Below are 646 nucleotides of genomic sequence, written 5' to 3' on the forward strand. Positions count from 1 at the left end.
GCTTGGACGTCCACCACCTCCTCCTGGCCAAAGCCCCCTGGGGGGGAGGTTTAGTCTCAAACCCGAGAGTTTAAGGTGATGAAAATTGCAGAAAGCGGGGAATATCCTGAATTTAGGGGGTTTTCAAGAGAGGGAGGAGGCCGCGGCACCGGCGTGCGCCGTGAAACGACATGTTTGGAGACCAAGAGGTCAAGAGTTTTGTGTTTATTTGTCTACATTCAGCTTACTCCAGGTGTACTGCCTGAGGGATCCAGGCATACAAAACCCACTCTTTCCCACTGGTTTTTAAAATAAAATCTTCACTTATAAAACTGAAACACTAAAGCATTAAAATACAGAAAGCTCGTTTAACTCACTTCACAAAAGCATTAACAGATGACATATCCCTTATCTATTTAAAGCCATACTGTGTTCACACTTCCACGTCAATTTTTAAATAGAAAAAGGATACTGAAATTGTATTAACTCAAAAACAAACAAACAAACAAACAAAAAAAATCCTATTTAGACAAAGTTGTAATGGCAACTAACAAAAAATTAAATAAAGAGATGCCCAAAATACAGCTAAGTATGGAATTACAGGTACTCAACCATTAGTGACCGGTATCACAAAGAGCACTGCAACATGGAAAGGGGGGGGGGGGGG

General features: G+C 41.3%; 1 protein-coding gene across 1 annotated transcript in view; it reads right to left on the minus strand.

Annotated features, from left to right (window-relative positions):
* Positions 1-586: 586 nt before the first annotated feature.
* LOC109279408 (interleukin enhancer-binding factor 3-like) overlaps positions 587-646 on the minus strand; it is a gene marked incomplete at its 5' end in the record, with an annotated part of 1917 nt that continues 1857 nt past the window's right edge. The window contains one exon of the mRNA XM_019471466.1: positions 587-618. Within this exon, the coding sequence (XP_019327011.1) occupies positions 587-618 (32 nt within the window). The remainder of the gene's footprint in view (positions 619-646) is intronic.

Source organism: Aptenodytes forsteri, unplaced genomic scaffold, assembly GCF_000699145.1.
Source record: "Aptenodytes forsteri isolate BGI_AS27 unplaced genomic scaffold, ASM69914v1 Scaffold450, whole genome shotgun sequence".
Taxonomy (NCBI): domain Eukaryota; kingdom Metazoa; phylum Chordata; class Aves; order Sphenisciformes; family Spheniscidae; genus Aptenodytes; species Aptenodytes forsteri.